The 23,734-nt window shown below is 30.4% G+C and overlaps 2 protein-coding genes across 2 annotated transcripts; one reads left to right on the plus strand and one right to left on the minus strand.

Annotated features, from left to right (window-relative positions):
- The first annotated feature begins 3,406 nt into the window (after positions 1-3,406).
- LOC126656177 (asparagine synthetase [glutamine-hydrolyzing] 2) lies at positions 3,407-11,966 on the plus strand. The gene is made up of 15 exons (XM_050350682.2): positions 3,407-3,620; positions 3,778-3,916; positions 4,444-4,539; positions 4,815-4,956; positions 6,819-6,914; positions 7,452-7,546; positions 8,680-8,841; positions 9,348-9,428; positions 9,509-9,730; positions 9,860-9,994; positions 10,585-10,665; positions 10,794-10,880; positions 11,031-11,138; positions 11,313-11,604; positions 11,692-11,966. Exons 1-14 carry the CDS (start codon positions 3,541-3,543, stop codon positions 11,508-11,510), a joined length of 1,722 nt encoding a protein of 573 aa, XP_050206639.1. The 5' UTR covers positions 3,407-3,540; the 3' UTR covers positions 11,511-11,604; positions 11,692-11,966.
- A 1,984-nt stretch (positions 11,967-13,950) lies between these two features.
- On the minus strand, positions 13,951-17,301 carry LOC126657807 (uncharacterized). Its single transcript, XM_050352590.2, has 8 exons — positions 16,979-17,301; positions 15,963-16,486; positions 15,769-15,841; positions 15,064-15,144; positions 14,918-14,981; positions 14,506-14,593; positions 14,316-14,400; positions 13,951-14,205 (listed from the first exon to the last, which is right to left on the minus strand). The coding sequence occupies exons 1-8, from the start codon at positions 17,093-17,095 to the stop codon at positions 14,122-14,124; spliced, it is 1,116 nt and encodes a 371-aa protein (XP_050208547.1). The 5' UTR covers positions 17,096-17,301; the 3' UTR covers positions 13,951-14,121.
- Between the last annotated feature and the right edge of the window lie 6,433 nt (positions 17,302-23,734).

Raw genomic sequence — 23,734 nt, forward strand, 5'->3', positions numbered from 1 at the left:
TTTTCGACATTTAAGTAAAATAGGTGTCACGTTCTTCTCCGTTGCAAATTCTCTCTTGTGGCTTCTATAATTATAAATTATCGCTTCGTTTCCTTTGGCAAAGAAAATCAAATGATTAATACAGAACAATGGTTCCAATTCACGCCACATTTTATCACCTTCAACAAAATCCAATCTAATCGAAACCTGCTCACCAAATTTGTTCTTCTTACTATCTTCTAATAACACAAACTCTAGACCATAAAAATATATATACTTCTGTAGCGTCCTTACTACCATAGCGAATCCTGGAAACACAGCGTTCCGATCTGAATTGGAACCCTTGACGAAAAACGAAAAATGCAAAGCGCTTTCGATGTTTTTAATGTTTTTAAATATACCTAGAGGCAGAGTATTAATGAACACAGATTCATCCTCTAATATTATTGTGATCACTTGAGCTAAATTGATTCTAATTCTCATCAGGTGAAATTTAAACCCGTCAGGATATTGCAGATTAAACAGAATTTTCTCTGTTTGGAGATTAAGATCATGTAAGCAAGGGATTTCAAGGCTTCTCCATGCAAGATCATCACCCCCACCGAGTGTTAGAATTTCACAACCGCCCCTTCTGTTATTTTCGACCGAATACGCGGAGATCAGTTTACAGATTTTACTTGAATAGTCATAGCAAATGGAGATCTGATGATTGGTAGTGAAATTCGGACTTGGAAGATCAAGTAGCTGTTTGGTCGCCGGGTTTCGAATACGATACCTCGGATTAATACCGTTGATTCTCTAAATGAATACGCCGTAACCGTGGGCTATTAGTTCAAATTCCTGACTGCCAGGACCGTCAACTTTCCAGCTAACGTTGAAAAAGATTGAATAATGCATGTGTTTATTTATGAAATATTGTTCTTGGACTAAGGAATTCCATTGCTTGCATACGATCTTGCATTTCATCGCAGATTTTGCATCTAATCGACTCAGAATCTCTATTATGATTACGCTTGGCAGGGAAGAGATGCCCGTTTTCATTACGTATAGTAACTTCTTCAAGTTCATGCTGTTAATTTTCTTCTTCAAAGCCTTCTTTTTGAATTTCATGCTGTTAATTTTCTTCTTCAAAGCCTTCTTATTGAACTTACCAGTGGTCGTATTATTCCTTGATTAGGGTTTGCAACTGGTACTGTTGTCATGTTCTTGGAAAAAGATGGAGACGATGGATTTTTTTAGTAGAGGTAAGAGAGGAGTCATAGATAATGACTTAAATTAGCTAGTTGTGTTGGACTTTGATTTGTAAAACAAACAAAATGTTGCTTTTAAATTATTTAAAATTTACTTAAATAATAGAAATAAGGAATTTTAACAGATTTTTACGTTGTTTAAGAAAAATAATTACTACAATTTCTAACCTAACTAACAGAAAATAGTAGATTATGAATTGATTGGAAAAAATTGGATTTGTGGTACATAACCAAATTGACCGGAGGAAATCGATGGAAAGCAAACTTTTATTTTTCCCGTATTTGATGTCTCCGTGCTCAAAATAATAATTTTTAAAATTATAGAAACAAACAGCTTAACAAATAAGAACATAACTAAATTTATACTTTTGTTTAGTTTAGTTTTTGATAATATATACACAAATCAACTCAACATTCTTTTTTCATCCAAAAAAAAAATCAACATTCTTAAATTGTTACTTTCTCCGTTCTACAAAAATAAGCAAAGTTTCTACATTGGCGTCCTAATATATAAACAAAATTGCTATATTAATTACTTGAAATATCAATTTTGTCTTTCATTAATTTTAATAACTTTTATTATATTCTATAAATCATTATTTATTATCACTTTATTCAATACAAAAATTAATAACAAATCTAATTTTTCAACATTTTATTACAATTCCAACAAATATTTAGCTTTTTTTATAATATAAATCAATAAAATTTAAAATATTTATATAATTAAATTGAAGGCAATATTGAATATTAATAAAAAAATAATTAATTTAACTTCTATTTCTTAATTATTATGTGGTTGTGGTTTGATTTTTTTGGTGTTGCACACCCTGCACTCTAGGTGTCTGAAGAAAAACTTATGAAAAGTGTAATGTTTTGGATGTTGGGTAACCAATGGTTAAAATTAGGTAAATCGTTGATTAACTTTTAATAAAATTTATTTTAAATATGTCATTAATAAAATCACTAGTAAACAATTGCTGAATTTTATTTTTGTTGCTAGTTAACCAATGGTATACTAATGGTACACCAATAACCTTGTTTTTAGTACACTGTTAGTAGACGTTGGGTTAACCGTTGGTAAACATGTAATAATTTTTATTTTGAATATATGGTTATAAGTTGTACTCCTTCCGTCCCAATAGAGTTGTCCACTTTACCTTTATCACACTGTTTAAGAAAAGCAATTATTGTTTATGGATTTTATAAATTTTTCTTTACTTTTCTTATCATATCCCTATTTAATATTGGGTCCACGTACAACTTACCTTCAATTTACTCATTAGTGAATTTAAAATAGGAGTAATATAAGAAAATTGATTGTAAAAATTAGTTATTTTTTAAAAGTGAATAAGAATTTTGGGACAAAAAAATTTCTTAAAATGGACAACTCTATTGAAACGGAGGGAGTAGTATTATGTGAAAAGAAAATCTATTGACCTTTTTTATACTTTTTATAATTTTATTTTTAAAATACCATTAGTGAACCGTGAGTAAATCGTTGATAAATTTATAGTTAATTAATTTTTAATATATTGTTAATAATTTTTAATAAATTAAAATTATGTATATAAAGTATAAATTATTTTTTAATATATTGTTAGTAATATGTTAGTATACTGTTGGTTAACTAAAATCGTATTTCTGAGATTAAAAAAATATTTTTGAGAATAACAAAAAAATAAGTACAAATTATATTTTTTAAAAATTAATTTTGACATTATATTTTTAAGAATATTTTAACTTTTTATAAATATTTATCAAAAGAGGCCTTGATAAAAAAACTTGTCATAACTCGATTCTAGCCCAGCGGACCAAATCTCAACGGATCAAACAGATACCCATAATTCATTCAACGTATCTAAGCGCGATGCACAATTTTCAAAAGATTCTCATTTCAAAACTAAATTTAATTAATTTCTATTGCCATCAGGGTTTCCATATCAGAATCGGACGGTTCTGTTTAAAGATTCAGTTAGGTTGGTAAGTGGACCCCACTTAATCACTCTTTCCAAAATTACTCTTTAGACCACACAGCCACAAGTTTTTATACTTTTCCCTTTTTGTGTTGTTTTTTTGCCGTTAATAATCGCAAAATATATAAAAAAGAGGGGTTTTATTATAATATGAATAAGAAAACGGGGTTAATCTGTCATTGACTCTAAAATCTGGACTAAAACCGTAAAAATCAGAACCTCAGCAGCCACTGTAAGCCAGCCCCCAATTTCAGTTGTCTTCTTATTTTCTGTTTCTTTCAGTTTCTGCAGATAGAAAAACAAAACGCTGTCGTTTCTCGCTCTCCGCCGTAGCCATGTGTGGTATTCTTGCCGTCTTTGGCTGTGTCGACACTTCGCAAGCTAAACGAGCTCGTATAATCGAATTATCACGAAGGTATCGGTTCTTAGAAACTCTACATTTCGTTTTTTTGTTTGTTTTGCATGTTTTTTGTAGTGTTTTTTCAGTGTTCAGTTTATGAAATTATTTGATGAGTAATGAACGGATTGAAATGAAATTTTTGATTGATTTGATATCATTTTTAATGAACAAGATTGAGGCATAGAGGACCAGATTGGAGTGGATTGCATTGTCAGGATGGATGTTATTTATCTCATCAGAGATTGGCTATTGTAGATCCCACTTCTGGTGATCAGCCTCTTTACAATGAGGATAAAACCATCGTCGTCACGGTGTGTTTTTCTTTGCTGTTTTTGTTGATAATTTGTGATGTTTTTGCATGTCATTAATTTTGGATTGAATATGATGAATTTATTTAGTGCTATCATGACTTTATGGAGGTGTAAGAAGTCCTGTGAATAGAAATATGTACTGTTGAATTGAGAATTAGATTTATCTAATTGAGCAGAGTTCTTGTTTGTCGGATTTCAAAATTGCAAATGCAGTAGGATAATGATGTTGTGATGCTGGCTTTTAACAAAACATCTTCTAGAATTTGTACTTATTTCATTTTGGTTATCTATTTGGGATATAGAAATGAATGCTCATTTTAACTAGGTAAGTGAAAGGAATAATAATTTAAGCTTATGAATGAATATCAACCATAAACGTTCATCAAAACTGTTTAGAGGCCGTAACATTGTTTTTTCATGTCTGGAATTACCCTTAAAAAGATTTTACGGTTCAACGAAAGAATGCCAAAGGATAATGTCACATGGATTTTGTTTCAAGTTTGATTCACGGAGTTTGATTTCTCCAGGTTAATGGAGAAATATACAATCACAAGCAATTGCGGGAAAAGCTAAAGTCTCACACATTCCGAACTGGTAGTGACTGTGAAGTTATTGCCCATCTTGTAAGTATCTGAGTATTTATTGAGGTTATATTACATGCTTTCTATTAGCGTATGATGGCACAGTCCCCGGATCATGCAAACAGCATAAATAGTTTAATTGATGTTTTCTCCTTTTTTTTTTAAACTGAGCTGCATTTATTCAAGTTTGAGAATTTAATTCATTATTCTTTTATGCTTTTAAGTAGTTCGTGTAAACTGGATTATGTTTCTCATCTTTTTCCTTTTCTTTTCTGTATCCTATACTTTTACCTCAACTCTATCACTCATTTTGCCAGTATGAAGAATATGGAGAGAATTTCGTTGACATGTTGGATGGGATGTTCTCATTTGTTATTTTGGACACCCGTGACAAAAGTTTTATTGCAGCTCGGGATGCCATTGGTATTACTCCCCTCTATGTGGGCTGGGGTCTTGATGGTATGTCAGATTATTAATTTTTATATGTGCTTCAAATTTGCTTTTGTTCTATTCTTGGAACTCATTGAATGATTGTTTTCATTGCTAAATTATGTTATTGGGTGTTACATGTTCATGATGATGACTTAATACATAGGAAATATTGTAATGTTGATATGAAGAATGGCCTCAGACTTGTTTACTCTATGCAATAGACAACCCTGCCGTTTAAAGATAGTTTGTTATATTATTCCCATCCCCATGCCAGCCATCTAGAACAATTAAACAAAATACCATTATATATCAGTCTATTGGTTTTCTTGTTACTGAGTTGCTGAAGTAGAGGTTTCATCATTCTTTCTTACTCTCTTTGTCGATGTAATTTGAAGCTCGTTGAGCTGTTTGTCCTTGGAAAAATTCAACTCTTGTATCATAACTTAATTAGGAATGTTACTACCACTAGCTTTTTCAAAACAGAAATGTAAACTTCTATGAAGTTTGTAGGTACGTCATTTTGATATTGAATGTACATCATATAGTAGGTATTATCTTATTTTCTTAACACAAAACTAGTTAGCTCTTTAAATTAATTGAGTTAATTGTTTGTGCTTGACACCTGTTTGTGCAATTATTTGTGCTTACCTCATCATAATGATGTTAATTTTAGAAGGCGTGATCCATTTCGGAATCCCTATACTTTAATTTTTGTTGATTTATATTCTTGCATTTTTATTTGTAGATATTGGATTCTTGTACTTTCATTCCGACATGGTCCCACCTTCAATTACATGGTTAAAATACTATTCATTTTAGGTTTTTTTATTAATTGCATATAATATTTTTATATTAATTTTAAGCTATAATCAGGAGTGAAAATTACAAATTATGTAATAAATGTATTGTCAAATTATTAATGGCATTGTGCTTTGATAAATTTTCAACTATTAAGAAAACCTCGGGTTCTAGTAATTCAACTATAATTAATTTTTTGATAAATTCATTGTTAACATAAGTTTCTAATATTAAATTTAAATGTTATTTTAGTTAGAATACACTTTCTTATCTTAAATTGTTAACATAATTTTAAATTCCAAATTGCTAATTTTAATATGATAAAAAATCAACTAAAATTTATCCCATTCTACACTACTGAATATATAATTTATGTACTTTTCAAAGAAATTTACAATTATTCAAACTTTCAAAATTTATTTTCAGAAATTTAGTGTTGATAATAATGAACTATCAAGTCTTAATATATATAAGCATAAAATTTTAATTCAAAATAGAAAAATTATAATTTTTACTCCCACTAACAAAGCACACGATATACACGCTTTATAAAAGGACTTGATTTGAATAAAATGAAAATGCCAAGACTTGATCTACATAATAGAAGTATCGGGATGTACTGTAAAAAAATGATAAAGAAAGGGGCCCTGAAATAGGTTAGGCCATTCTAAAATGTAATTTTATTTGTCACATTACTGATTGTAAAGCAAGCTTCATGTTTCTCCTATACTCCTTGCATTTCAACTGGTCTTTTAGAATTCTTGATCATTGTGTTGCTTTGATAGTTCAGCTTGGCTGTTTTGAGCAGTGTGCTCAATATTATATAAATGGTAGGCTAGCTTTTGTCTAATTAAATCTAATTAAATTTTAGGATTTATTATAAATATGGGTTAAGAGAAACAGTATGAGATGGCATCTAGCTATTACAAATATTAAGGATTAAAAGAAACATGATATGGTTACTGGGTTATCAAAGTCCTGATCTTAGTTCTTTTTGTGGAATATCTCCTTCTATTTTGCGGAGAACAGTTTGAGAAAAATGTGAGAATATGCTTATTTATGTCGTTACTAAACTATTATTCACTTTTCAGGATCAGTGTGGTTTGCTTCAGAAATGAAAGCATTGAGTGATGATTGTGAACGATTCATCTCTTTTCCACCCGGGCATATATATTCAAGCAAAGAAGGTTTGCATTTACTTACAGGGAAAGATTAACTTATATTGTTTAAATAAAGATTGATCATCATGTTCTATTAATGCATGTCCTATACTCATAAATTTTTGCAAGATTTTTGTGAAGACAACAATTTTACATTTGGTGAAATTTCTCTGTATGCATTAACAATTATATTTGTGCAAATTGTTCAAAAATAATTATAGATAGAATAGAACTGGGTATAAATTTTTTTCTATGATAATTAGGTTTGACTAACAATTGGTGAAATCTAACTATTTTAATGTGTGTAATAATCCCTGCACATATTTAAACCCATTCCTGGCTGCCTTCCTCCCATTGTAATTCGGAAGAGGTGAAAGGGAAAAGCTTAGGAGGATTTTTTCATTTTCCTGTTGAAGTTAGCTTGAAACCTTTGTGGTGCACGGCAATTTGGGAGATCTTTTCTGTAAAATATCTAATTTTATTAGTTTCTTGTAGTTTTTGATACCATGTCTTAGAATTCTTTCTGTTCAATCTATTTAGTTCTTGTTTCTGACATCATTACAGGAGGCCTTAGAAGATGGTACAACCCACCGTGGTACTTGGAGAACATACCTTCAACACCTTATGACCCCCTAGTATTAAGAGAGGCTTTTGAAAAGGCAAGTTTTGCACTCCACTTATATTTTTGTTTAAGCTCTCTCTCTCTCTCTCTCCCCTTCACACACACACAAAAACAAACATAGTCACACATTTGCAACTAAAATCTATTTTGTAAATGCCGCATATCTATTTGCTTGTCATTTTAAGTTTTTCTTGTTTGAGATAATTACTTATTGGGTGTCTGAACATGTTCGAAAACGATAATTTGGTGTTTGAACAAATGTTTATATTAATTTGGTGTTTGAACCGGCTAAAAATTACAAATAAATATTTTTATCAGGTCACTTTTAGGTTAGATATAGAATAAAGGGCCATTTTATCCCTTACTTTACATAACATAGCAAAAATATTACAAACTTATGATATTTTGACAAAAAAAACCAAAATATTTATACGTTTGGAGTACTTAACCCTACATTCTATCTAAAGTGAGAATGCGAAAATTACTCTCTCGATATAAATATTTAATTGTGTTAAGTTAATAAAAAAGGGTCATTTATGCCCCTAAGTTTGACTACTGGATCAAGTAAGTCCTTAATGTCCAGAAAGGTTCAAAGCCCCCAACATCTTAAAAAATGAACAATCAGGGTCCCGATTTTGACGCATAAATGAGACGTTGGGGCCTAATTGTTCATTTTTTAAGACGTTGGGGACAATAAGTGAACCTTTTCAGACGTTGAGGGCTTACTTGATCCTGGAGGCAAACCTTAGGGGCATAAATGACCTTTTTCCCTTACATTAATCTAAAATAATCATAGTTTATCTTTAACTTAAAGCAAATAATAGTTGATTTTAGCATAAATCTAATTTAATTATAAATAATATTTTCGTTCATAATGGTAATGATAATATCTTAATTTATAATAATATTTTAATAAAAAAATAGATAAGTTTAATTTTTCTTGGAACCGTGAAGCGGAGGGTTCTGAACCATAGCTAGGGATACTAACAAATGAAAATGAGAAAACTATTTTCCGTTTGTTTAACGGAGCCTAAAGATAAAGATTGTCTTGCATGCGACAGATTTGGCTGTATTTAGAATAAATCGTATGTTGCCCTCTTGCTGTATCTGTATTAGTTTATTTGATATAGGAGTTATAATTTCTCATTTCTGCCTGCCAATTTCATATAGGCTGTGGTCAAGAGACTTATGACAGATGTACCATTCGGTGTACTTCTTTCTGGAGGCTTGGACTCATCACTCGTTGCTGCTGTGACTTGCCGTCATTTAGCCGACTCAGAAGCTTTTCGTCAGTGGGGTTCTCAGTTACATACATTCTGCATTGGTTTGAAGGTCTTGACATAACTATATTATTACCTAGCGCTGTGTGGCTCTATCTTTTAGATATTCTTAGATTTTGATGTTTGAAGATAATCTTATGATATTTATAAGGCTAGAGTACTGGTATGCTCCTCTCTCTCACACATATTTGTTTCGTTATTAGAGTTTGTTGGCCGTAATTTTCGGTGGCTGCATCACTATGATAATTCTATGCTATATTATGCAACTATGAGTCAGCTACTATATAACACTGAAGGAGAAGAAATTCACATTCCTATCATTGCATCTTTGTTTTGCTGTTGCTACTACTGAGTACTGATACACATTAGGAAATAGAGTTGCTAAAATTTTAAGTTGCATACTTGGCAATCTCCACATCAAAGTGCGAAGCTATGAGACTGAAAGTAACACATATCCTTATGTCCTTATGTGGTCTTTCCCGATATTTCAGCTCTATTTATTTCTTGTAATAAAAATTTCCCTGTCCTTCCATTTTCTTGTTATTTTCTGCTATCCAGGGTTCTCCAGATCTGAGAGCTGCAAGGGAGGTGGCAGACTATCTCCAAACTCGTCACCATGAGCTTCATTTTACTGTTCAGGTATCACTGCCTCTTTTAACTGGAATGTCAGAATCTATCATATGCAACTCTGATAATTGTTGGTCTTTATTTTGCATTAGGAAGGAATCGATGCTCTTGAGGAAGTCATTTATCATATTGAGACCTATGACGTAACAACTGTTAGAGCCAGTACACCGATGTTTCTCATGTCACGAAAAATCAAATCCTTAGGAGTTAAAATGGTTATTTCTGGGGAAGGTTCGGATGAAATCTTTGGAGGTTATTTATATTTCCACAAGGCACCTAATAAGGAAGAGTTTCACGAAGAGACATGTCGAAAGGTAGAATTGCTTTTGTTTTCCTTAATTACAAGTTTTGTGTATGTATGCTCCACTTATTATTTCAATTGAGTAGCTTCCACTTTGTAAATTAATGTATAAGGTTTTGGCTGCACCTTTAACAATTAACAGATCAAGGCTCTTCATCTTTATGACTGCTTGAGGGCCAACAAGTCTACTTCAGCATGGGGTGTTGAGGCTCGCGTGCCCTTTTTAGACAAAGAGTTCATCAGTGTGGCAATGAGCATAGATCCTGAGTGGAAAATGGTATTTCCCTTCTTGATATGATTTTAACCTGGAAGAACAACTGTTATATACGATATGAGCTCTCATGGTTGCTCATAGAACAAAGTATACAAATGAATATAACCTTATCATTTTATGATTAGTGAACAAACCCAGACCAAAAATGTTTCATCCGTCCCATCTGGGAATGGTGCAACTTGTATTCACCAAAGTGTTATCATATACTCAGCATTGCTGCAACTTTTTTAATCTTATATTGCTTGTTCATGAGTATATTTATAAGTCTCTTATTTCAATTCAGCACTTGCATTTATATCAGGCCTTTACTGCTTTCTTTCTTTTTTCAAAAACTAATTTGGTGCTTGATTTCCTATACATTGAGGGTGTATATTCGGAACTGTTCTCATTTTTGGCCTCATCAGCTTTTGACGACTCTATTTGGATATAAATAAAAATAATGTGAATGGAACTTCAGTGATTTTAATTGGCAAGGAACATCTATAATCATTTACATTTAGTTCCTCAATGCTGATAAATAGCATGAATTCTAAAATTTGAGATTCTTGTCATTAGCTCTTCATTATCATAGTAACTTGCATATATCCTGACAGATCAGGCGTGATCTTGGAAGGATAGAGAAGTGGGTCTTGCGCAATGCCTTTGACGATGAGAAGAACCCGTATCTTCCGAAGGTTCTTACCTTCCCACTTTTGATCTTTGGTTGCCAAAATGTTAATAATTTTCTTTGTTTTTACATATCCTTATAAAATAATCATGGAGAATTTGTGAAATGTTAATTTCATTTTTTCTGTGCTTTCAGCACATACTGTACAGGCAGAAGGAACAATTCAGTGATGGAGTTGGGTATAGTTGGATCGATGGTCTGAAAGATCACGCAAACAAACAAGTATAAATACCTGGCTTCTGAAGTTCTCTTTTAAAACTTTTATCTGAATCATTATGTGTTTGTTTTTTTCATTTTATTTTCTTGTTGAGCAGGTTTGAATGTTGTTATATATAGTGGTATTAATTACTAGCTACTGGTTTCATTGGACAGGTAACAGATGCAATGTTGATGAATGCAAACTTTGTTTACCCTGAAAATACCCCTATGACAAAAGAGGCATACTATTACAGGACCGTCTTTGAGAAATTCTTCCCAAAGGTGTAATTTTGTTCATTTGTAATCTATGCTGTCTTTTGCTTTTTCCTTTGATCTCCTGGAAATGAGCGGAGCATCATTCAGTTTACTGGATTTCGGCCTGCAATGTGTTAATGTTTTCGTATGCTCTATGTTTTTGTTAAACTCACGTGATGTTATTCGACTCATTCTGAGCAGAATGCTGCAAGGGCTACAGTTCCTGGAGGTCCAAGTGTTGCATGCAGCACTGCAAAAGCAGTTGAATGGGATGCAACATGGTCCAAAAATCTCGATCCTTCTGGTCGTGCTGCTCTTGGTGTTCACGAGGCTGCTTATGAGGAAACTTTGGATTCCAAGACTGCCAATCTGGTGAATAATTCCCCACATACCCTGTAGGAAGGGAATCTTAAGAAGGATCTGCTTAGTTGAGGACTTACAAGAATATGTATTTCCAGGTGATTAAGCGAAAAGTTGCTGGTGGCAGACACAGGTACTGTATTTCATTCTACGTTTTGAGCGAAAGAAACTGATTAGTGCGATGCTTTATTGTTTGACTTATATATTTTTTTTCCAACAGATCATATGGCAAAGGTTGTGTAGAAGATCCTCAAATTTACATCAGCAGATGTAAAATTGGTCCCCATGTTGCTTCTAGACAGTGTAATGTTAGTTTCTTATTGTCAGTCTATTTTTGTAGGCTTCTTACGCTTGTATGGCAGAAATTTAGAATTTTAATTCTCCAAATCTTTGTACATGGAGAGAGTTGCGATAGTGGAATTCTAGTAAAAGTTCTAGTCCAGTATGTGATGAATGTTCAATATTTGGTGCAGTTATTTCATAAGGATTGGAGTAGTCGGTTCTGATGCAGCTAATTTTGTTCCAAGATTTGTTTTTTTTAAACAATACATGAATCTTTTCAGAGTATTGAATACTACTACTATCATAATTCTGAAAATGAAGGATCCTAAGTCCTTAAGTGACTACTAGTCAATTCCATGCTATAAGAAGTCTTGATTGTGCTGTAGTCCATTGATGAACCAACAAGATCAATAAGCATCTAAGGGGCCGAATGGGAATGGGAATAATTTCTATTATTTGTGTTTGTTTTGTTAAATTGTATTAGGGAATGGAAATGTGATTACCCCTTCAATGAGAATCACACATTCCCCCCTATCCCATGGGAATGGACTTTTAAGAATAGAAATTAAAATTTAACAAAATACTTTAATAATAAATATTAAATATATAATTATTAAAAAAATTATTTTTAATTATTTATTTTAAAAAATACATTTAAAATAATAAAAAATATTTTTTAATTTTAAAAAAAAATATTGATTTTTTTAAAAGTTATTTTTTTACATAAAAAAAATAAAAAAAAAGCACTCTTAACAAATAGTAATAAATAATTTTTTTTATTAAATTTTACCCATTCTCATTCCCACACTAATTTTGAACCAAACGGCTCCTAAATTCTTTAATCAATCATCTATAAATGCCTTGCTATTATTTGCATAAATGGGATTTCAAGATGTTCTTTGAAAGTTGATCTTCACGAAGCATATAGTTCAGCTAGATGAGAATATACAAAAGAAATATATATCTCAGTGATTTCTACGAAGCAAACTTCAAAAAAATAAAACTCCGATCTCTATTTTCTTGAATATGACATTACAATACCTTTCTCTTAATGTGTTTTTACAAGGGCTTAACACATTATTTGACCCCTAAACTATACCATTTTATTCTCTGCTACCTCTAAACTAATTTTGTGTTCTTTTAGACCTCTTAACTCTTTTTTTTTTGTTCTATTTAACCCCTCATTCAGAATGTGCACACCACGCGCGATGACGTGAATAAAATTGCTGACATGGCTTTGCTGACGTGGAGTTATAATAGAATAAAAAAATTAGTTAAGAGGTCCAATGAAACACTAAAATAATTTAGAGGCCATAGGAAATAAAAGAGTAAGGTTTAGGGGTCAAAAAATATATAGCCTAAATATTTTTTTAATTTAAGATAAAAAGTGATTGAAAAAATCATTTAAGGCTTTAAAAATCATGAGCGTGTTTTTCACTTTTAACACAAATTTTAAAAATTCAGAATTGATTTGAAAAGTTTGATATTGCAAAAAATTAAAAGCTGGTGTATTAAAATTTTTAAAATTGGAAATTCGTAAAACACACTAAAAATTATAATTTTTTTAAAAAATTAGTCTTTTTTTAATATTATCACAATATAGTAAATTTATATATTTTATAATATCGTTAAAAACATACAAACTTCATTTATCATTATTGAATGTAAACAAATATATACATTGAAGTTATATTATGTAATTATTTGACTAAATTTCAATATTTTTTTATTTTTCTAGAAGATTAAATGGATAAAAATTAAATAATTGTATTTTCGAGAAGGTTAAATGAGTAAAAATTAAAAGTTTGAAGGTGCAATAGAAAAATAAAATACGTTCAGGGGTCAAATAGAACAAAATAGTGTAGTTCGGGAGTGAAATAGAACAATTTATGCACTTTAATTATCCTTCACGCGCTTTAAAGTGTTTGAAAACACGCGTTTTTGCCACGTTGGATGAAAAAGGTCATATCGGCAAAAAAGTTGCAGTTGACGGGTTAAATAGAACAAAAAATAAACTTAAGAGGTCCAATAGAATATCAAATTAGTTTAAGAGTCTCAGAGAATAAAAGTGTATAGTTTACGGGTCAAATGATGTATTAAGCCTTTTTACAAGTCTAGAAACACATTTTCGTGCTCCATATTATCGTTTATCAACGCTTTATGGTCAACATCCAGGTTAGATCTAAAGACTTTCAGGTAGGGTGAACACTCTTCGTATATGCATACAAGGTCTATGTACAAAACTTGACAGTAAATCAAAGGACAGGTATGACATGAGAATTCGGACCATTTCTATGAGCACTTCTGCCTGAAGGGCACCTTCCGAGTGATCCACCTTGACATTTATATCTGCTCTATGTTTGAATATTTACCACCGGCAAATCCCAGGAGCCTCTGTTTTGCTTAAAGCAAGCATCTCCTCGTACTTTGAACCATATACAAATCCCCACAGCTACATCTCACAAGAAACAGAAACATGTTTTACCATCTTTTCATGTGAATCAAATCCAGTACCTACGAACCGGTGTGTGCACACTGAGTGTTTGCAGAGGAAATACTTACCTCAACTTGTTTAACTTCAAAGTCTTGTGAGTGTGCAAGACAAGGGTTCCCATACGTCTCCGAGACTGAGCTTGATCCATTTAATCTTTGATGGAAAATACAAAATATCACTTTTTTTGTATGTTCACATTTAATTGGTTGTAGATTAAGTACTTAAAATACAGAGGAAAAAGAAGAAGAAATGGCTCACAGATCTTCATCCAAGTAAAGTGCAAAGTGGCTACCCCCACCAATTGCTAGGAAGTCCGTCGCACACAAAGTGAAATAACGATTTGCACCTGTTTCAATTCGTCATCAGCGTAACATTAAGAAGTAACAAATTTACATGCCTTTGTAATTAACTACCACACCAAATTTTGTTCAAGTAAACCAATAACTTTCATTTTAAATCTTCAGATATCGATAAAAGTGATACTTGGATTGGTAATTTGAAACCAATCTATGTATGATTTTAATTTGAAGTCATTGATTAAATGCAGTAATCAGACATGGCAATTGAACATTCTGTTCTCGAGAATTAAGCTTTACTTAAGAAGTGTATAAGAGAACTGCCATTGAACTAAAACTCAAATTTGTCTCCAAGAGGACACGGAGAGATGTACCTGTTGGTCGGAATATCGCAGGATTGCCAGGTGTATCGGTGAAAACAAAAGTACTGTTCGTTCCCTGTTCAAAATTCAATCTCAACACATTTCAAAAGGGAATTTCATCCAAAATGATTAAAGAGCCAAATCAAATATAGCAGTACCTGATACTTTTTCTTGTTCATTGGTCGTAATGGTGCCTCCACCAGACCACCAAAAACTGCACCTTTTCTGTCTCCAACAACCTGAAAAGAGAAAAAACAGAGTGGGGACAATTTTATTTGTGATCGAAAGTTGATCTGGATAGAAGCTAAACATCCATGGAAACTGACATTTAGGACCTGTTTGGGATAGCGGTTTTAGATCAAAAATTACTTTATAAGTTTTTAGAATTAAATCTAAGATTTCTTTTTCTTGAAGTCCTTTTTCCTAATCTATTTTTTGAAAAACATTTATTTATATTTTACATGCTTTTCCCAAACAGCAGTTTTCAAAAATCAATTCCCCAACTGCAGTTCGATACACATATTTAACGTGAATAAATGATATATGATCATGAGCTAGAGATTTATGGTTTATAAGCGTAAAGCATCAAATGCTTACTTTCCTCCACAAATTGTAAAAAAGCAATATCCTAGACCTTAGTTGAAGGAGGCTACACTATGTCTTTCTCGGATTTTTTACCAAGTTGGCTAGCTGAAAACTGTTAGCTACTGAATACTAATAGAGGTCTTCTTTTAAGTATGTAAAAGACTTGATACAACTCCTGACATGTTCTATATTTGCTAAGAAAACAAACTAAAAACAGGTAAAAATGATCTTAAATTTGCATATAGACCTAACAAAAACAATAAGAAGAAAAGCATTACCAGAAGACTAAGTCCAGGCCAAAGCATGCTTCTTCTATATAATGTTGAAAGTGATATCCCATGCCTCCATGTACTGCAATGAATAGCACAGACAAGGACAGACAAGCAGTAAGCATAGAGTGTGATACAGTTAATGAAATTCTACTAGGATATTAATAGTACTAGCAGAACTTTTGAAATTATTGTCATCGAACCTGTAAAGCAACAACCACCTCCGCCCTTGTACAAGTGCCGGAAGTGAAGCATAAAGGGCACTTCTTGATTTCTCTGAGAGAAGCAATGAAGGCTCGGAAACGTCGGGAATATCTGTCAACTCGTCAGGCTTTTTCACAATTTGCATATTCTTCATCTCCAATCCATCAAAACTCTCATCACTCTCATCACCAATTATCATGTCAGAATTGCTCCTGCGCTCTTGACCCCGATTTCCACCAATTCTAGCAGCATGGTAAATAGCTCTAAGAGATTGTTTACCCCTGGAAAATAAGCCTTTCCTTGCGCCACTCTCTTTCCTCACATTGTCAGATGGCTGGCCAACAGTTTCTGCTACATTATCATTCTTCTCACCTGTATTTGAATTGTCTCCTGGATGCGAAGATGACAGTAGGGAGTGTAGGAATGCAGTAAAAGAAGAAGTATCTGGCCCGTCAACTAAATCACCATTATTCTCTTCACTAATCGACTCTAGCTGATTCCTTTTTGTTTCGCTCAAGTCTTCCTATCCAAATGATAAGTAAAGTGATACAATTAGGACAACTTCTCAACACTCTGGACTTCCAAAATAAACCAACTGATCAAAACAATAAACAAACAGCTAAACACCGCTGCCTATTTGATTAGGCCGTCATTAAGCAGGTTGCCATAGTTCATCTTCAACATAATTTCAAGCTTTTGCGGGGGATAATCTTTAAGCTTCAGTTAAATTAAAGCCACAGATAATAATCACCAAACAATTTCATAACTCCAATAAATAAGAAACCTATGAATTATAATCTAAAGAAAACAAAACCAAAGTACAAATTGACAAAAAGAAACAAAAATCTCCCTAACCAGCATCAAAATAGAATTGGGGTTTTCACCAATTATCCAAAAATAGCAACTCAATAATAAAAAGAACAAAACTTTGACCCCTAAAATGTAAAGGGTACCCTTCAAATTCAATACAAAATATAAACCAAACATACAGAAATCAGAAACAAAAAGGACTTACAGTGGGAGGAGGATGATGCTTAGAGGAGGGTTTATCAGAGATGGGATTAAGGAAAATAGTGGTGAGATCAGACACAAAGTGAACTGCTTTACTCTTAATTGACTTTGCTTTTCCCATTTATGCCTAATTTTCTATGAAGATAATGGATTTCCAACTCACTCCCCAAATTAAAAATGTTCTTAATTTTGCATTTTCTTTGTTTATCTTCAAAATTTCTTAATGTTTTCTTACAAAATAGCAGCTGATCAGCTTCAGAAGAGTAAGTTAAAAGTTACTCCAAAGAATTTGATGGAACCTTTCAACTTTCAATTTTGATTTTTGAAGCTGCCAACATAGATAATATATAGCATTAGTAATTTCACAACCTGACCCACCACATCATCATCCTCACAACTAAAAAGGTAGTTTCTTTTTTCTTTCTTTATATTTAGATTTTTTTGGAGTTGATTTTAGTAGATTTAGATTTGGTTGATATTTGTTAGTATTTCGTTCTTGGATAATACTTTGCTATGAGGATTTTGCTTTCCAAATTGGGTTTTCTTTATTGATTTTGTTTAATTATTTTGTATTATTTTTTAATTTTGAGAGGTTTCAATTAGTGATTAAAAAATCAAACCGACCGGTTGAACCAAAAAATTGGACCGACCGATTTCAATTGCCGGTTTGACCAACTTTGAAAATAACAAATCTGATTTAATCCGATTGAACTGGTTGACTTGAATTATTGTACTGAAAATTGAACTAGTAGTTGAACCATGAACTATGACTACAATTTATTTTATACTCCCTCCGGTCCATAATATTTGTCGCATTTGAGAAATTTTCTTGGTCCATAATATTAGTCATGTTATAATATCAAGAGAGCATTAATTGCTATTTTTCCAAGTTTGCCCCTCATTAATTTATTGAAAGAATACAATAAACAAATGAAAATGGTAGTCATAAATGAAAACAAATTTCAATGTAGGGTTAATTTAGTAAAAGTGTTTACAAATTAAGACATATTAATTGTTTTCTTAGTTCTTGTGCCAAAGCCAAATGCGACAAATATTATGGACCGGAGGGAGTATAATTTACTCAATGGGTTGAACCAAAAATTGAACTGGCTGAATCAATTGAATCAAAAACAAGTGGTCTCACTAGTTTAGCGACCTATTTGATTCTAAAACGCTTAATACACAATTTAACCTTTGAACTTATACTTTTTATCTAACTCCTAAACTTAACGTCTTATATGTCAAACATATGAACTTGTTAAATAATCATATTTGACTCCTAAACTTGATAAATAAGTAAACATTAAACCCCCTCCGAACACACAGTCTTTAGGGTGTTTCAAATAAAAAAAATGGACTACTATTTACCGCCCTAAATTACTACTCACCGCCCAACTTTTTACCAAAATACCCCTAAGCCATTTTCAGTTTAAAAAAAAAATCAATCCTCTCAATTCAATTAAAAACCCAACGAATATCAGAGCGAATTTACAATAAAAATGTCAAAATCGACTAGAAATAGAAGACGGAACCTCCGATAAATAATCAGTTTTTATTTATTTAATTTTTTAAATTTTTTTTAATTTCTTTTAATGCGCCATCGCCCTCAGATGGCGATGGCCCATATGAGCCATCACCAAATCAAGGAGATGGCCCCTATGGGCCATCGTCATCTCAAGGGCCATCTTCTTGAGATGGCGATGGCCCATAGGGACCATCGCCGTCATTTTGCGATGGCCCTATGGGACCACCGCCAAATCAAGGCGATAGTTCATAGGGTCCATCGCCAAATCACGGCGATGACCCATTAAACAAACTAAAAAAAAATTAAAAAATTTTAAAAACGAAAAAATTAAAAACCGATTAATTATTAGAGGTTACCGTCTTTTATTTTTAGGTTATTTTGATATTTTTATTATAAATTTACTCGGTTATTTGTCGGGTTTTTAGTTGAGTTAAGAGGATTGAGTTTTTTTTAACTGAAAATGGTTTAGGTATATTTTGGTAAAAAGTTGGGCGGTGGGTAGTAATTTTGGGCGGCGAATAGTAAAACCCTAAAAAAATGGTGAAATAAAATTAACCGCTCCCATACATCCAATTGTAGGCTACATCAATTTTATGTGTTATTTATAGAAATTTAGGATTATCTTGTTTATGACAATGTTCTGCCTTACTTGTCATGATTGGTCAATAAAAATCACGTACCCATTTTACTAATTTAATGCATGTTTTCTAGTTATTTCCAGCTTTCGAATTTATTTCTAGCATTTTCTAGCTATATTTATAATTTTTTGATTAGAAATTATATTTATTATCGCATGTATACTAATAATATTTACAATTGGGATATTGTGGTAAATTAATAATCTTTATAATAACAAATGCCTCAAGTTAATTGTATTCATGGATCCAAATCTTTTGGTTCGATGCACGATATTTTATATGTCCATAAGCGAGTTAGATATACTATATCAGTATGAAAGGTAGTCCTAAAATGGTTAGTTTGTTTCATTTTTCAAGTAGATCGGATGTTAGCAAATTAAATTGGTTAAATTATACCCTGTTCCAAAATAATAATCTATATTTTTCTTTTTTCTTTTTTTCCAAATAATTATCCACATTCCTTGTAAATCACAATTTATATTATTTTTTGGAATTATTTACAAAATACCCTATTTTTTAAACTTATTTATACCAATTTGGCCATCTTTCCTTAATTTCCGTCGCTGCCTATTTTACTAACTTATTTAAAAAAGTACCCACTATATATAGAAGTTTTATTTTATTTTAAGTTAAATTTTTACATAACCACTATTTTTTTTCTCTTTTCTCTCAAAATTCTTTCTTATTTATTTATTTTTTTCGTTTATTCGAGTTTGTCTCTTCCGGCTGCTTTTCCGTTCGTCTTTTCCATTCGCGCTTCCGTTTGTCTACTTCTGATGGATTTCTCGTCATTTCCGGTCGTGTTTTCATTCATCTCTTCCGTTCGCGCTATGAATTTCTTAACATTGTTTTTAGATTTGCGTAATTTTTTTAGGTTCTTTGTGATGATTTAAATATTTTGTAAATAAATTATTGTAGATTTATAATTTTTTTATTTATAAAATTATTCTATTATTCATATAATTATTTATCTTTTTCTTATTCATACATTTGTTTATTGCTACTAATTTTATAAAGAACAAATTGATTTATGGTGTATTTGTAGTGATTTTATAATATATTTATATTATAGTATATTTTTGGTGTATTTATAGTATATTTTTGGTGTTTTTTGGTATATCTATGTTTTTTGATGTATTTCTGCCGTTTTTAGTATATTTATGGTGCATTTGCAGTGTTTATGGTGTATTACAAAAAAACTACAAAAATACCATAAATACACTAAATATACACTATTGTTAGACTATAAAAACACCATAAATACACTATTGTTACACTATAAAAATATCATAATTACACTTATAGATACACTATAATATACCATATTTACACTAAAAATACGATAAAAATAAAAAAGTACCAGAAAAAAAATCTATACAAAAGAGAATAAATCATTAAAAGTGAAAAAAAGTATTTGTGAAATTAAAAAAAGAAGAAGGTATTTTCCGTAAAAAAAAGTTGGAAAAAAGAGTCAAAACCCGGTAAGTAAAGTTGTAAATAAAATGGAAAATGGTGTATTGTAGGAAATTACCACTTAGTTTTTTATATTGACTTTATTTAAAGTTTATTATTTATTGTCATTAGTATAAAAGGTAAATTAATTATAATATTTAATAAATACATGGTAGGAAAAATAAAAATTAAGTTATAAAAAGTAAGAATATTTATTATTTGGTTTAAATTGTGTGAAAAGAAAAAGAGGAATTTGCATAAAATACTCCTTTTTTTTAATTTATTTGTTCCAAATACCTCAATTTTAAAAATTTACTTTTTTACTCTATTTTTATGTTGTTTTTAGTTGTACCTCAATTAGCAAAATAACTTATTTGTATTTTTACTCTCATTCTCTTAAACACATGCATATCTCATTTTTTTTCTCTTTCCTCCTCTTTTTTTTTTTCGTTTTTTTCTTCTCTTTTTTCCTGAAACTTTTTTCTCTCCTTTTTTTCTCTCTTCTTTTTCTCTTTCCTTCTCATTCTTCTTTTTCTTCTTCTTCTTCTTCTTCTTTCTGCAACTTTTTTTTCTTCGTTATTTCCACATTATATAAATGAACTCTAAAATAAAGAAATTTGAATAAAAAAAGAGTTTAAAAGATAACATGATGGGTGATAGATGAGAAAGTTCTTCTTCTTTTTCTTATTCTTCTAGTTCTTTCTTTCTATGTTGTTTTAATTATTATAGTATCGTTTTTTGGAGTTTTTTATAACTTTTTTTGAAAAATCGCAATGTTCTTCATTAATGATGTTTTGACCTAATTTTCAAATGTTTTAAATTAATTTTAGAAATCGTTTGAAACTGTTTTTTTCGAAATTGTTTTATACTGTTCGAAACCTTTTTAAACGGTTTGAAACTGTTTTATACTGTTTGAAACTGTTATTTTTTAAATTGTTTGAAAGTGTTTTTTAGAAACTGTTTTAGACTGTTTGAGACCTTTGTAAACGGTTTGCAACTGTTTTATACTGTTTGAAACCTTTGTAAACAATTTAAAATTTTCTTTTGAAACTGTTATTTTTTATGTAAACGGTTTGAAACTGTTTATACTGTTTGAAACTATTATTTTTTAGACTATTTGAAAGTATTTTTTAGAAACTGTTTAAGACCTTTGTAAACGGTTTGAAACTTTTTTATACTGTTCGAAACATTTGTAAACGATTTGAAACTGTTTTTTAAAACTGTTATTTTTTAGACTGTTTGAAAGCGTTTTTTAAAAACTGTATTAAAATGTTTGAAACCTTTGTAACCGGTTTGAAACTGCAATTGAAACTGTATGCTTTCTGTTTCTGAAACCTTTGTAAACGGTTTAATAGATTTTTAATGAGAACAAATAAATTAATAATTTACAGTTTTCTTTGTTTTTGTAGAAAGTTATGATCGTTAGATTTGAATTCGAAGTGAAATTTGAAACTATTTGATTACGAATTAAAAATTCGAGCGGATCGAAATTAAATTTGAAAGTCACAATAAATTTTTAAAAAGTAATGATAGAATTAGAGAAATCAATTTGTTGAATTGTTATGAATCGAAAATTTTGAATTTAATTGTTGATTTGTTGTTTTTTTTCTCTTTAAATGAGCTGAAGAAGAGAAGAAGAAGAAAAAGAAGAAGAAGAAACTATGAATAAAACATGTTATGTATAAGTGGAGTATAAATAATAAAACGGCAGGGTAAAAAAATAAGTGGCTGACACGTTTGGGGTATGTAAATTAAGTTAGAATTTTAGGATTATCAAATGCTAATATTTTCCTAATTTAGGTAATTAGCTAATTCTCTTAAAGAAAAAAATAGACTGTAAGGAGGGAGTATTTTTTTTTGAGGAGGGAGATAAGATATAATAGGTATATATATATAAACATCATTTTTTGTTAAATAAAGATGAGATTATTTTCCAAATATCTGTTTTTGGCAAAGTATTTAAATTATTTTGACCAATCATTTTCGTATTTCCTACGCTACATATTTCTCTAACTTAATTATGGTGCATTTGTAGTAATTTTATAATATATTTATGTTTTTGTGTATTTTTGGTGTACTTATAGTATATTTCTGCCGTTTTTTAGTATATCTATGGTGCATTTACAGTGTTTATAGTGTAGACCATAAAAACACTATAAAATGTCTTAAATACACTATAAAAACACCATAAAAAAACACTATATATAACCTATTTTTACACTATAAAAAATAAAAAAATCCAGAAAAAAAATCTATAAAAAAAATAAAATTAACACTATATATGCACTTTATATACACAAATCTTAAACTATAAAAACACTATTGTTATACAATAAAAAAATTAAAAAAAATTCAGGAAAAAAATCTATAAAAAAATTATTAAAAATGTCGGTCGGTTTGGTCGACCGAACCGAAAAAACCGAAAATCGAAAAAGGGATTTGTGAAAATAAAAAAATATTTTTTTTTAAACAGAAAAGTTAAAAATAATAATAATTAAAACTTGGAAGGTAATATTATAAAAAGTTGGCGAATAGTGTATTTCAAGAAATTATCTATCTATCTATACTATATATAAAAGCACGGATGGGGGGGAGGGGGACAGACAAATTTACTGAATAATTCTTTTCAGTTTACTAATAAATAAAGGTTTTTATAGTTATTAACTAATTAGTTATTTAATTAATTATTATTGTAATTAAAGTTCTAATTAGAATAGTTAGCTAAATTATCTCCAATTTAGTTTTTAATATGTAAAAAATAATTAAATTTTCTCCAAATTAGTAGGAATACCTATCTTTTAGTTTGATTGAACTACAAAATTAAAATATTATATTTGGTCAATATAATATTATTTAAATTTCTATCTTGTTATTTTTAAAGATATTATTAATAAAATTAAGTTAAATATTTAATTATGATTATTATAAAACCAAAAGAAGAATAAATTTAGTATGAAAAAAATTAATAACTGAATATATTATATTTACTTGTACAAAAATTCTTAACTAATTTAATATTAATTATAAATAGAAAAAATTGATATAATTACAATAAATTTACTAATATGTTCATTGAAGAGTTACGTTACGAGCCACTGCATAGCACGTAATGCAAAACTAGTCATAATAAATATAGCATTTTCTT

This window comes from Mercurialis annua, linkage group LG7, assembly GCF_937616625.2.
Source record: "Mercurialis annua linkage group LG7, ddMerAnnu1.2, whole genome shotgun sequence".
Taxonomy (NCBI): domain Eukaryota; kingdom Viridiplantae; phylum Streptophyta; class Magnoliopsida; order Malpighiales; family Euphorbiaceae; genus Mercurialis; species Mercurialis annua.